This window comes from Crassostrea angulata, chromosome 1 (genome assembly GCF_025612915.1).
Source record: "Crassostrea angulata isolate pt1a10 chromosome 1, ASM2561291v2, whole genome shotgun sequence".
Classification (NCBI taxonomy): domain Eukaryota; kingdom Metazoa; phylum Mollusca; class Bivalvia; order Ostreida; family Ostreidae; genus Magallana; species Magallana angulata.
Window position 1 is genome coordinate 27,219,666 of NC_069111.1, and position 13,410 is coordinate 27,233,075.

General features: G+C 33.4%; 1 protein-coding gene across 3 annotated transcripts; it reads right to left on the reverse strand.

Moving 5' to 3' along the window:
- Positions 1 to 72: 72 nt before the first annotated feature.
- Positions 73 to 10,475, reverse strand: LOC128166740 (uncharacterized). 3 transcript variants are annotated; one of them, XM_052832087.1, is made up of 5 exons: positions 10,336 to 10,475; positions 6,725 to 6,802; positions 1,621 to 1,818; positions 1,016 to 1,252; positions 73 to 815 (listed from the first exon to the last, which is right to left on the reverse strand). In XM_052832087.1, exons 2-5 carry the CDS (start codon positions 6,765 to 6,767, stop codon positions 244 to 246), a joined length of 1,050 nt encoding a protein of 349 aa, XP_052688047.1. In that variant the 5' UTR covers positions 6,768 to 6,802; positions 10,336 to 10,475; the 3' UTR covers positions 73 to 243. The 3 variants fall into 3 exon arrangements, with proteins under 3 accessions (XP_052688047.1, XP_052688057.1, XP_052688038.1); XM_052832097.1 differs by lacking the exon at positions 6,725 to 6,802 and having other exon boundaries at positions 10,336 to 10,453; XM_052832078.1 differs by lacking the exon at positions 10,336 to 10,475 and having other exon boundaries at positions 6,725 to 7,345.
- Between the last annotated feature and the right edge of the window lie 2,935 nt (positions 10,476 to 13,410).

The following is a 13,410-nucleotide window of genomic DNA, read 5'->3' on the forward strand; positions in this document are numbered from 1 at the left end:
AGATTTTTATAAAAATCAATTTTATTGACCTGTCGACTTCTCTATGATAAAAGATGAGATTGAACGATTACGATAATTAATAAATGATATATTTTGTTGTACAAGACTACGAGAAGAAAAATGTAAGCGCTGGAAATCTATGTACACAAATAGTTTGCAGTTATATTGGTCTGACTAGTACAAAAGAATTCAAGATAGACTAATGTTTACAGATGGATGTATGTATATTATACAAAGGGATATCTAAAGTGGAAAGTCGTTTATATATTCATCAAGGAGACAATTGATATCAAACGCTGCCTCGGTTCCTATGGGAACCAGAGATAAGAGTCCCAAAAATAGATCATGTTCGGATTTGAGAAGACGTTTCCCCCAACCGGGGTGGGACACTTTCTGCAGGTCTGCGTCTGCGCGTAGCTTCTGTATGGTCTCTTTGGCCAGGGTTTGGATTTGGGGTTTCACCTCTCGTTGTCTCTCGGTTTCGCAAACTTTGTGCATTTGCAGAAGGGGCAAACATACGGCTGCCTCTATCTCTGTCAATACGCTTCTCAGCTTCTTTACGATGTCAAAATATTTGTCAATGATTTCCAGTTTCTTCGCCGCTCGAGGAGTCCCTTTAGCTACTTTGACGATGGTTTCGAATTCTTTCACCGTTTTTATTTTGAGCATGTTCACCGGGAGGATTTGCTTAGCTACCATCATGAACTCCCCAAGTTTCTTGCCGAAGTTGGCCTCTGTCTCTTGAAGAATTTGAACGTCGTCGTTGAATTGATTCTGAAAGTTTTTAAGTTTCTGAAGAAGCTCCATGTCGTGTTCTAAAAAATATTTTTCGAAAAGAAAAAAAAACCGTGAAATATTAATATATGTTTTAAAAATTAATTGAAATACCCTTTTTTGTTTCAACGATAAAGTCTTTTCTGAATGTATAACTGGGCATCAAAACAAAATTATCGCAGCTAATCTTAGTGGAGAGAATTAACAAGTCAATAATTTCCAATAGATTGGTATATCATACGTTTTGTTTTAATGCTAATCCTTTGCATCGAACGACTAAGCAGTTCATTCTTGCAGTTCGTGTATTCGTCTTCAAACATTCTGGTTGTCAAGACGATTCGAGTCGCCTGGAGCTTTTTCAATAGTGCCTGGTTAATCAGAAGGTCCTGTATCAATCCATTCATCTTCTCGGTCGAGTGAAGTTTCCAGACACTTTCCAAAGCCTGTATGTCATCAAATCCAACAGCCATTACGATACCTGATATAGAAGACAATCGTACTTGTAAAAACTGATCGAGAGAAGTCAAGATTAACCTTAAGTGTATTATTGTTATTAACACGTATTTTCAATTTCATGCCAGGTTGTTTAGTAGCCATTTAGCAAATATACCTGACTTTGAAGGATTATTCGAGATCAATATGAATGAATTAAAGATATATTTGAATATATGTGACAAGTTAATCCTCGTGGCAATTTCAAACTGGCAATTTAATAAAATTCAAATTTGTGCCTTTAAACTATTTGCATATCGTATTTTAAACACTCCTAATTTTCTTCCATGTAAATGCCTTTTTAATTTAAGAACGAAATAGAGGGTATCGAGTATGACTGTACTTTATGATTACCCTTTTCGAATCGCTCAATGTACGCCCCCTTAAATTCTCCTTTCTGTTCAAGGGCTGCTCGCATTTTGACGAAATTGCCCTTGCTCAGTTCTTCGTGTAGCTTCTCCATCAACTCCATGAAGTAGAAATGTTCCGAGCCGTAGGCCTTGGGGTTAGCGGCTGTGGCATCGTACACAGTGATGTAGACCCCAACCTCACCTGTAAATAAAACCACACCATGTATATCTAGGTGTTTTTTACTTAATCCTTTAAAAAAAAAACCCTGTTTTTGTTTTGTTATATGTTTGCTTCTTTGTTGTTGGTGTGTTTCTGCTCTTGTTTTATTTTTGTTGTTATTGTTTATGTTTCAACAATCAACAATAAAACAATTTTTTAACAAGAAACAATACCGTTCCCTCTTTGCCTTTATATCAATCATCACCATCGACACAAATATCCGCTAAACGAAATTTTATACAATAATATCACTGAGATGTATAAATTAGAGGGGCTGATAGAAACAGTATATTTATTGACCATGCAATTTTTACCTACCAACAATCAATGAAAAGCAATGCTTCTGTATTATCGGGTCAATAAGCTACAGAAAATACTAGTAACAGCAACAATGAGCGAGGGATCAATGTTTAGATAGAATAGCGTGTAAGATTCAAAACACATATTAAGATATCAATTTCTGTCTTTGATAAACACTCAATACTGGTCCGTTCTCAGACGGCATGACAATAAAAACGGGACAGGCAAGATTTCAGTAGCCCTTGACTTCTCCGCCAGATAAATGATATCATTTATCCACCAACCAGAATGCCGAGAAGAAATCATACAACTAGATTGTATAGAATTTCCTGTAGTGGCTATATATATTGCTCATAATTTCCAAAACAATTTTAGCGTTTATTGTCATTTAAATGGGAATAGCAGTTAATTTAGAAATATGTCCTTATCGATATTATTCATTACATCTAAACAACCTACATGTATATCTGCGGAATTGTAGCTGTACAGGCAATCCAGGGTGACGGTATGCCAACCCAAATTTTCCGTAGAGCTAGGGTCTATGGGTGTGCATGCACAAAATGTTCAAAAACTTTAAACCACCTATCTACTTTTAAAAATGGTCAAACCTTAATGAAATACACTTTACAAAAGCAAAATTTCTCCCGAAGTGCTTAAGGTACATCTATACTTTGATAAGAGAGATAACTTCCGTAAAAATGCTTTTGTGGATTTTGTTACACTAAGGATTTTTTAAAATTATTTTCACAAAGTTAAAAGTTCTCTATAGAAAAATTGTGTCTAGCATTTTGAACATCAAATACAATGCACATAAAATGTAAAGCGCATTTTTCCCTGGGGGAAGGGGGGGGGGCTGCAAAGTGTAGTAGCAGTTCATAAAATATATATTCATTTTATAACAAACACTTAACTCTGAACGTTTTTTTTTTTAAATACTTTTAGTCTTCAGCATGACAGGTAATTGAATTTTCATACTGAAGTTTGATAACCCTTGTTTCAAACAATGTCATTTCCGAAAAACATGGCAAATAAAATTTCTTCATCAAATTTTCTTTTTCATTATTTAGAAATAGCATTCAGAAGAAATGGCCAAGATACATGTAGCAGTATTCATAGTCTTTCTATGAGAAAATGCATAGTTAAATAGTGGAAAATTCATTATATATGCTGTATCTTTATTTCTCATGAAAGGAAACTCTTGCAAAATAAACGAAAATTTCTTATGTAGAATTTTTGGGAAATTTATTCTGACAAAAGAAGCATCACTTCCCTACATTTTTTTATTGTTTTATATTCCCTTGATACTATATATACTTTGTTGTTTTATATGGTACATACATATATTTTTAATGTTATTCTTCGATAATGAAATACAATATTTTTTAATAGCGTGTGATCTCTTTATTCTTCTTATCATGACTATGTTGATCTTCAAATTTCGATAATATGAGAACCGCGGACGAGGCATTTTAAAAATAAATTATTTTTATTTCACAAGATATAGTGCTCTGTGATAATGTATATTAAAATATTATAAAAATTCTTGACATATTATGTATCAGAAGGTTTATGCACCTTGAATGCAGTTTAATTGTACTATTCGTTATTTGCATATCATTGGAGAAATACAAGATTGGCGGTTGCGAGGGGTGGGGGGGGGGGTCTCCAAGGCGTTAATTCCAAGCAAGATGAAAATAAATATTGTTTGAGTTTAACAAAAAGGTTTTTATCACACTAGCACATACACGCATAACACTTGGGAAGAAAAAAAAATCGTTGAATTAGAACTCGGTTAACATTTTTATTTTGTACTCCATGATTTATTCATTTTCATATAATTCTTTTCTTTTCAATGTATCCGAAAAACAACTGGAGCATTTCTGGGTTCGTTCATACCTCAGCACAGATCCACGTTTTTGTTAGTTCTTTTAATGATTTGAACTTGACAACCTAGAGGCGCACCTGTCACTTCTCTTTGCCGTTTATTGTTTATTACTTCCAAAAATCAGTTTTACAAAACGAAGCATGAAAATTCAACAATAATTACCACTTAAGTAAATATGTATTCAAGTTATTTCTCAATTTCTTTATATTTTACCAATGTTGGTTTTTTTTTAACTTAACCGTAATATTTTTTTATTACTTTTTGGGTGGACAATAGACGTATAAATGGCTGAAGTCATCGTTTGGTGCAAAGAATGAATTTAACAAGTCCGCAATCCAAACACACTATTTTAATTAAACGTCATGTTTGTAAAACGTATGTTTTAAAATTCAATGTATTGCTTGTCAAACTACTTTATCCGTTTTGTGAAGTGTACAGTCATCTGTTTAATTTCACAGATAACAAAACCTTTGTCTTATTTATATTGCGAGTTTCCAGTAGTAATGTGCGTTCAGTTTTATACAGATATGTTTGCTAGGCACTGGGAAGGTAAAAGCCATGGGCATGCAGCATTGAACAGTTAATTGTTTGGCACTATGTTAAAAAAATATTTCTTTTATAGAATAATGTACATGTATGTTTGATATGAACAGTTCAATCAGAGAAATATAATACCTTTCATAAATATTAATTTCCAATACGGTGTACTTTTGCAAAGAATGGTCTGTCCCTTTTTTTATTTTACAACTTTAAAGGGGAAAATCACACCTGTTCAAGTGTTTGAAATAATTTGATAAGTCTAATATATGGATTCTAATTCGACCATAACGACGTCAAATTATTGATTCAGGTAGGTCAATGCCTGAAAAAAAAGCTGTACGCCGATAGAAAATCCCCCCTAAAAGTTAAATTTATAATCGGACAAAAACACATGTTCATGTACAAATACAAATAGCAAATTAGAAGAACCAATACATGTTCTACGTGTACAACGTATATCAAAATAGGCAAATTTTATCCATAATACTTCAGTAAATGAAGTAACAATTACAGACATTAATTAAATCAATGAAAGCTACCGTAATTTTATAGGATACGACAAAACATATCACACAACTGTTTTTTTCTAATGAAAATGTTTATAAATATCTGCACCGTTTGTCATCATTTAAAAACCAGACCCTCTCTGTAAGGCTTACTCCTTTGTTCGTGACTTATTCCCCAGATGTACTTTAATTGTTTTTCTACCATGTCACCACACCCAACACGCACAGGACGTCTCTTTAAACAAAATTACAATTGCTTATTCTAATTTTGAACTGGAATCAGATACCCTCTAACAATGTTTATATCTATCTACAGTGCAGAAGGGGGAATGGGCCCTTAATATTACGGTTTACATATATGCAATTAAAGATATCTGAGGCACAATTTATTTTAAAACTCTCCTGTATATTCAAATAGCTACCAAAACTTTGGTCATTGTTTAAAAAACATCGGATCTGGAAGCTAAAGAGTTCCAACGTTATTATTAGGGCCAGAGAGACGAGCTTCCATTTTTTATGCAATCTGTTACTTGGTATCTTGTCTCGTAAGATATTCTCTTTTTCATTCCAACAAAACAATCTTTAGTCGCGGTACAATACAAAGAGATCTGCATGAGGGCCATGTTCTGTTTATTCTTTACATAATTCGGTTTACTTTTCCCAGATTCATTTGATGGGAGACGATCAATCACACAAGCTCCTGTGTACGGCCTGCCACCGGAGACGCACCTGGCACCGCAATATTATGTTTGTTTTCGTTTTACTGTTTGTTTTTCAATTATGTCATTGCAGTTCAAATCCATTTGATGACGTTATATGCCGAAGACACAAAATCATCACGGGCACCTGTAAATTACCCCCTTCTTTTATGTTTATATTTAGAAAGTGTTCACTTCAATTCTTTGCTTAATATATGAAATATTACGGCAAAGCAATAATTCAATACATTTTATTATCGAAATTGAGCATAATGAGAAATTATGATAAATTTTAATTATTATAAGGACGTTCATACGTAATAGTGACATAATAATATCAATATCGTTTGCCCATTTCGTTATCTACGAATCGACATTATAAGAAAATGCAAGTTACACTGTACAATGGCGCGTAGTAGTGTGGGGAGGTGGACGAAGCTGGGTATAGGAATCGCTTTAGAACGGTCATTCATATATAAAACCTTGTTTCGTGGGTCAGTAAAGCTACACCTAAAAAAAAAAATAGCAGCCAAAAACCTCAAGTATATATATATATATATGAAGAAAACGATTACATTGTTACAAGTTCTGAATATATAAAGAACTACATGTAGATGACTAGTTAAATAAATACATAGGCACTGTTTTCTAAAACCGAGTGAACTTAAAGAATTATTTAAAGAATTCCTGATGTAATCTTTTTAATCAGTCATATACTTGAGAGGGATTTGACCCGAAATGTCTAGTTAATTAGATGATTACATTACAAAAATTTAAATTGCGACTTCGAAAACCGACGGACTTTAAACAATTTTTTTTTTACCTTTTCCGATCGCGATTGATTAGAGAATTCTAAATTCTGAAAAAAGGTTCTTAAATCACTACTACTGCAGTTGATCTAAAATACCAAACAAATAACTTTAAAAAACGGTGTAAGGTTTTGAAATCATGAACTTTACCTTCTTGTCTCTTAAAAAACGCCCTGGAAGCGTCCTTCTCCATTTCCGAACCGTTGGTCTTCAGTTTTTGACGGGCAACTGCCATGATAAATATTTGAATAAGACAAACAAAAAACCCAAACAAGTAAATTTTTCAAACACTTGATTGGCGATATCTCAAACAGTAGGGATATACACAGACGTAGATGTTGAAAATGAAATGTTCTAGCTAGTCGCTTGTTTCAAAGTCTATTCGATTAAACTTTTCGTGTTTACAGTCCAAACAATGTGTAGACATCTATTTCTTTGCTTAATTATAATGTTAAACACTGGAGAACAAATTCCAACGGATGTCCAGTTCAGCAAAATAAACCAATCGGCAAATTGATGAGTATAACGGCTATTCCTTGTGTGTGCCAAAGCACAAAAAAGTAGCCAAAGGAAGAAATCGTCCCCTAGCCGGTGGAGTTCGAATGGAAAATTCAAAAAGGTCTGGTGACGAAAAAGTCAAATAATGAATCCTACAATCAATAACAGTTCAGTAAAGTGTCTGCGAAACTGCAGAAAATTTTACCGATATTTATATAGCACACAGAAATCTCATCTTGAGTTAGCGAAGATCGGTAATCCGGAATTTAAATATCATCGATTAAGAGCACTTAGATTTTATTAAAAGGGCGAGACGGGGATTCCAGAGCCGTGCTTTAAATATATTTCAAAACAGCCATTAAATCGAAACGTTTACTCGCATGTAGATGTCAAATGATTAGCGGCAAAAAAAGTTACAGCAATGTATCAACTGCAGTAACGCGTGAATAGATTTCAATGGGTTCATTAGAAAGTAGATGAAAAATCTTTAATGTTATGCTGGGGGAAAACAAGAACAAAACCGTTTTGTTTCGTATTCCATGGGCTAAAATAAACTCAATTTTTATTCTCATTACTCGCATAAAATCTATAAGGTTTTTTTCCCGTTCTCTGCATGCAATAAAACCGTAATCGAAATTCAATTTTAAAATAAAGTCATATTATAGAAACCATCCTGAAAACGTTTTATCAAAATGGTTTTATATGTTGGAAAGAATTTTGCCGATATTGGATTTTTACGTCAATATTTTTTTGAAAAGATAGAACACATTTTATTATTAAGATTTTCAGTGAAATTGAGGTCACGATATCATCAATTGATCACAAGAGTTATTTAATCAAATAGTGTACCTTACCACACAAATTAAAATACTTCCAAAAGGAAACTTGCTATCAAATGGTGGCCGTTTATGTAAATGGAGGGCAGAATGACGATTTTTCAATAACGTTATCTTTAGAAAAAACAATTTTCACGGAAACCTTGGTCCGATAGATTCCATCTGTTAAATTTTCTTGCTTTCTATGCTTTTCCTTTATCGGGAAAAAAATGTCAACATTACCCTGGGTACGGTTATAATATTAAATTTCTGACACGCTTATATTTCTTTTTACCGCAGTCTCTCACCGTAAATAACAAAAACATTAATATGTTATACAGAAAATTCAGTTTATGATATCGAATATAAACTCTCTTTTTTCATGTGAGAGAGAGAGAGAGAGAGAGAGAGAGAGAGAGAGGGGGGGGTGTTGTGTTGACAAAGTCATGCCCTAAAATAGGATAAAAGATATTGTGTTCGTCGATCATATAATACATTTTTACGCAAGTTAGTCGATTGTCACACATTGAACTTTAAAAACGTCTCTATATTATCTAAAATCATTTAACAGTAGAGTTACTCATTTTCAATAGGAGTGTTGCAATCTTCCTATCAGTGGATCAATCAAGAGACTCTATAATCTAGTATATACCAAACCTCTAGCGAGAGAGACGCAGTGTCTCGTGATTACGGTAGTATTATCCGGGTATATACATGTAAGTTATTAACATACAAAGGTGCATTAGCACTCGAGAACACAGGCATTCTATATTCTTATGCTTGTTGAAGTTTACAACTGATTCTATTATGGGTTTTTTTTTAGTTTATTTGTTTTTATGTGTTTGTTGTTTTTTTGGTTTTTTCTTCTTTTTTTTGGGGGGGGGGGGGGTAGTGGTGGCGGTTTTTTTTCTTGGTATTTTTTTTTTACTTATAAATGATTGATGACCTTATCCCCTTCCCTCATTACGCTAAATAGAAAATATACATGTATTCGACTTGAAAATATGATATTTGATATTGATTTGTATCTATGATACCCGGTATACTTTAAAATTATTCATCAAATTCCTCCTTCCCCATGGACCACATCGCTCACCTGAGTAACAGCTAGTGTCGATCTATTCAAAGATAAACATACTTAAAATACAATATAAAGCCATGCCAGTATTGAATCAATCAGAGAGAGAGAGAGAGAGAGAGAGAGAGAGAGAGAGAGAGAGAGAGTCTCCAAATGTTTGGATCAAGCTTGAAAAAAAATCTTTGTATTCACCTGTTTTATATCAATTCCAACCCACCCCTGTTTAACATTGGGTGTTTTCTAATAATCTATATCTTTAATAAATATCAATCTTATAAATTTTTATCACAAATCTGACCCCATCCTAATCCCTACAGGTCATGAAAAAATAAATCTAGTTCTGGAAAAAAATCAGCTTCAGTGTCCTCTTTTAAAGTAGTACTTACTAGTAACGGTGCATAATAGGTGCTAATTTTGTTTTTTTTTCACAAAATGATTGCATGCATGCTACTTGCATCATTTTATTATTTTTTTAATTCATTTTATTCTACATTTTATAGTCTCCCAGTGGTTCACTTTTTGCATTTTTTCTTCAGTTTTTACATAAAATTCTTAACTCCAACTATGTGTACTCTGTTTTGTAGCGGGGGCAGAGGGGGATAATGGGAACATGATTCATATTCTTGAGAGAAAAGATCTTTTCTGTTTTTTCCCATCTATATTATAATGTTGAAATCCGCGCCCAAGGACTAGGTACTATTATTGGTAGAGGAGCCATGGTTTGTACCAGCTTGATTAAAAAATCTCAATTATATAAAGAAGTTTACCCAGAATGATGTGCATGTTATATCTGGCGAATTCGTTTTTAGATGAAGATTTAAAGACTCCCAACCTTGCTTTCAGCTGTTAAAGTTTACCTCCCCTTTTACCAGCACATGGCTTGTCGTTTAAAAATACTTTAAAAGTAATTTAATGATGTTTTGTGACGAGTTCGGTTGAATTTTGCCCATTTGTAATAGAAAAGAAAGAGAAATGCTAAATCTTCACAAACTATGGACATCGCACATAATGTGATCAGAAAATCATGAAAATCATGAAAATGGAATTAAAACACTCACACTCTAAACCAAAAAAAATATTGCATTATCTAATCAACTTATTTTTACAACATAAAACAGACATTATATCACTAAAATATCTTTCTTTTAAGTTATGAAACAAAATTTAATATATTTATCCATCATTCAACAGATGCCAAACATGAATTAATTTCGAGATTCCTATATACAAAAGTACAATAAAAGAAAAAATAAATTTCTTGTTAAAAATTCATTTCAGATTGTCACGAAATCAAGTGATATTATATTTCAAAGCCCAGAACACACAAAGTTGAAGACAGAAATGAAAAGGACAGTAATCTAAGGACATACCTTAGCTATCCAGCAAAGGTTCCAGAGGCAAAAGATCGTAAACCCCTACAGCTCCAAATGTGTGCATAAAGTATCATTAAAATTTAATAAACTTTCATTGGGGTAACTTAAGAGGCTTACCCGCTATCTAGTTATTATGCCTGTCTCCTGTCAGTATTAAGGATTTGAGGCGAATGAATTTTGCTAGCGTTGAAATTTTTAAATAAAGTTTGAATAACAAAACATGTGTTGGCGGAGAACTTCCAATGACTTTAGTCTTGTTGCGTGTGGTAACAATAATCGTTTTGTTTTCCCAAACTTGGAAAATCAACAGAGCATGGTGTACCCTTTTTGACGTTTTCAAGTCAATTAATTTACATACATAGATGAATCTAAATAAAATCAGTTTACGGTTTAAAATAAAAAAGGAGTTTACGTAAGTTTAAAGATTGTGTTCTTTATCTTTGGGTTGATTGTTGTTTGGAGATATCTCTAGAATCTTTATGTTCTCGCACTAAACAAGGGTTCGTCGACCCCTATACTTGGTATCTGGGAATGATATAATTTACCGGTATATCTTTTAGTGTATCCAGACATGGCAACTTTTAAAGAAAAACAAAGACCTGTCAAATTTAAATTCCGACGAGTCATCTTCACCTGTCAAGAAATACATATCAGGCATGTCAAGCAGTGTAAAAAAAAATACTAAACAAAAATCGGTTACCTTGCTAAACATATTGAAGCATGACAAATGTATTTATAAGAAAAAATAAAAATAAAAATAATACCAGACGGGATCCTGTTATCAGTATAATTTCCTGAATTATAGAAAGTACACATTATTTTCCGCACAATACACACTATACATATATATATACACACCTAAGTTTGATTAGAATATAAGGGGGGAAACCATGTTTAATTAAGCATCGACACCTTCTTATATGTAATTCATGATAAAAATAAAATATCAAAATTATCATTAAACAGCAGTTTTATTGTTAATTGTGTACATTGGGAGAGAAATCATTGGTTTGACTTTTGAATTTTACTGTGTTCATGGTTTGTGCTGGTTTGGTGAAATGAAAACTATACAGTGAATAAATAATGAACACTGTATTAACAAACACATGTTATCATCCTGTATTTTGTTTGAACGTCGTAAATGTACAAACATGTGGAAATTAAATCAATTTTACTTTAACGAGAAACCCGGTAATATGAAAGACCAGACGGAGTTAAATTCATTCTTAGTGCAAGTACTATATATAATTATGTATTCAACAGAAGAAGAAAAAGTAATTTAACACATTCGGTAAAATAGAACTACATGAAAAGAGTAACTTTACATTCTAACACAATTTTACAAGCTCTTTCTTATGGCAATCAAAATTAAAAATCTTAACTCTTGTTTACTTTTCGAGTAGCGAATAGCTGTATTCGAACTCTTGACCAACGGTCATTATAGTTGGTGATTTAACCAATGATCCAACAAAGAAAGGGAAATGATTTAGACGGCATTTAGATGGCCATTATGTGATGAACCAGAAATAAATCGGGTGTGCTAAGAACCCTAAACCCCCGTCACGGTAGTTCAGCGCAATATCGCGCATAATAGGACATGGATGACCGGGCTCAAACTCCGTCTGCTATATATCTTTATGTAAGGCGGAGCGCAAAGTTTTCAGCGCAATATCGCGCATCGCGCGCAATAGGAAATAGATGGCCGGGCTAAACCCCCGTCTGCGATTTATCCTTATTTGAGGCGGAGCGCAAAGTTTTCAGCGCAATATCGCGCATCGCGCGCAATAGGACATGGATGACCGGGCTCAAATCCCGTCTGCGATATATCTTTATGTAAGGCGGAGTGCAAAGTTTTCAAGCAAGAACGCAAAGCTCTGTGTTGATCATAGGGTGAAGTATTCATAATTATCGGGCTTTATTGGATTTGATCACGTCCGACCGAAATTATCACCTCATAATATTCAAAGAATGATTCCTGCCATTGTATGATTAAATATATATAAGCAAACCCCGCTGGCGCCCCAATTATACGTTGGAAAATGTAAATATATAAATATAAGTAATAAGGAATCAGTCTTTGAATATCATGACGTGATAATTTTGGTCGGGACGTGATCAAATCTATCATAAAGCCCTTCGAGCTCTATTGGATTTGATCACGCCCCGACCGAAATTATTACCTCATAATACTCTAAGAATGATTCCTTATTCCTTAAATAATAACATAATCTTTCTCTCTCTCTGTTTGATTTAAGACACCAGATAACATTGTAAACATATTTTAGTATACTGTTATAAATACTTGAAAAAAAGTCTTTGATGAACTAAACACTGCCCCAAAAAGCGTTCTATAATGCAGTTTTGAAAAGAAATTTATATATTATTACACGGACAAATTACTTTCAAAACTGGTTGAATCGTGAATTAAGGTTAGGAGTTGTTTGAAACATGATCTGATTTTTAAAGATTTCAGGTAGAAATACTCAGAATATATATGAAAATAAAAGCAAGTGCATTTGAATACGTAAGGAGTTACTCGTACTGGTGCACACTGAATTTACATATTTTCTCAATTTGGAAAACTATAAACATAATAAAAATAGATCCTATTAAAGCTACATTTGGTAAGATGTGCTGAAATGGCTCATTGTCAAGACAGACACATGTACACAAAAACTACAAAAACCAAAGTGTTAGTTCGACACGTCTCTCGGTTTATTTATATCGACGGTAAAGAACGTCAAGCAGACCATTGGCACTGTTTTTCGATCGGAAAATTTTAAAAGTGGCAAAAAAGATTTTCCCTTTTTGGTGACAGGCTGAAAAGTAGTGCTTCACGCAACAATTTCGTTTTCATTAAAGCTGTTTGTCTACATGCAACTAACGTTATATACATGGGTGGGTTTTATATAACGTCAGGTGCCCCGTGTGTTGGCTGTACATTTTTAGTGTTGTTGACTTGCACGCAAAACCCACGTGTATAATATAGCTCAAGACTGCAGGAGTTCTCTAAGCTTTGATAAATGAAAAAAAAATTCATGTTGTGGATTATCTATGTTTGAATTGCATTCA